The sequence below is a fragment of the Eimeria mitis genome, genomic scaffold (genome assembly GCF_000499745.2).
Source record: "Eimeria mitis Houghton genomic scaffold, Emh_scaff487, whole genome shotgun sequence".
NCBI classification, from domain to species: Eukaryota; Apicomplexa; class Conoidasida; order Eucoccidiorida; family Eimeriidae; genus Eimeria; species Eimeria mitis.
This window is the reverse complement of record NW_013573171.1, coordinates 7,893-8,350: the sequence shown is the minus strand read 5'-3', so window position 1 is coordinate 8,350 and position 458 is coordinate 7,893. Positions and strand designations below refer to the sequence as shown.

The window sequence follows — 458 nt, the reverse complement described above, 5'->3', positions numbered from 1 at the left end:
GCAGCAGCAGCAGCAGCAGCAGCAGCAGAATCCCCCGCAACACCATCACCCTCAGCAGCAACAACAACAACAGCAGCAGCAGCAGCAGCAGCAGCAGCAGCAGCAGGGAGAGATAGCATGGAGAGGCTGCTGCAGCAAGCAGGACTAGCAGCAGCAAACAACCCAAGAGAAACCATTATATTTCATTTTATTTATACACTTGTTGTTGCTGCTTATCCTCCCCCTTTTGTTGATTTCTGCTGCTTATGTACATCTACATGCCGCATGCAGCAGCAGCAGCAGCAGCAGCAGCAACTGCTCCTCCTGCAACAACAGCAACAGCTCTTCCTGCTGCAGCAGCAGCAGCAATACACACCCTTCGGACCAGCAGCAGCAACAGCAGCAGCAGCAGCAGCAGCAACAGGAGCAGCAGAAGCTTCCTACAACAGCACAACCAACGCCACCACCTGCAACAGCAA

General features: G+C 53.7%; 1 protein-coding gene across 1 annotated transcript in view; it reads left to right on the top strand.

Annotated features, from left to right (window-relative positions):
* Positions 1 to 245: 245 nt before the first annotated feature.
* Positions 246 to 458, top strand: part of EMH_0013940 (uncharacterized protein) — a gene marked incomplete at both ends in the record, with an annotated part of 498 nt that continues 285 nt past the window's right edge. The window contains one exon of the mRNA XM_013499963.1: positions 246 to 458. Within this exon, the coding sequence (XP_013355417.1) occupies positions 246 to 458 (213 nt within the window).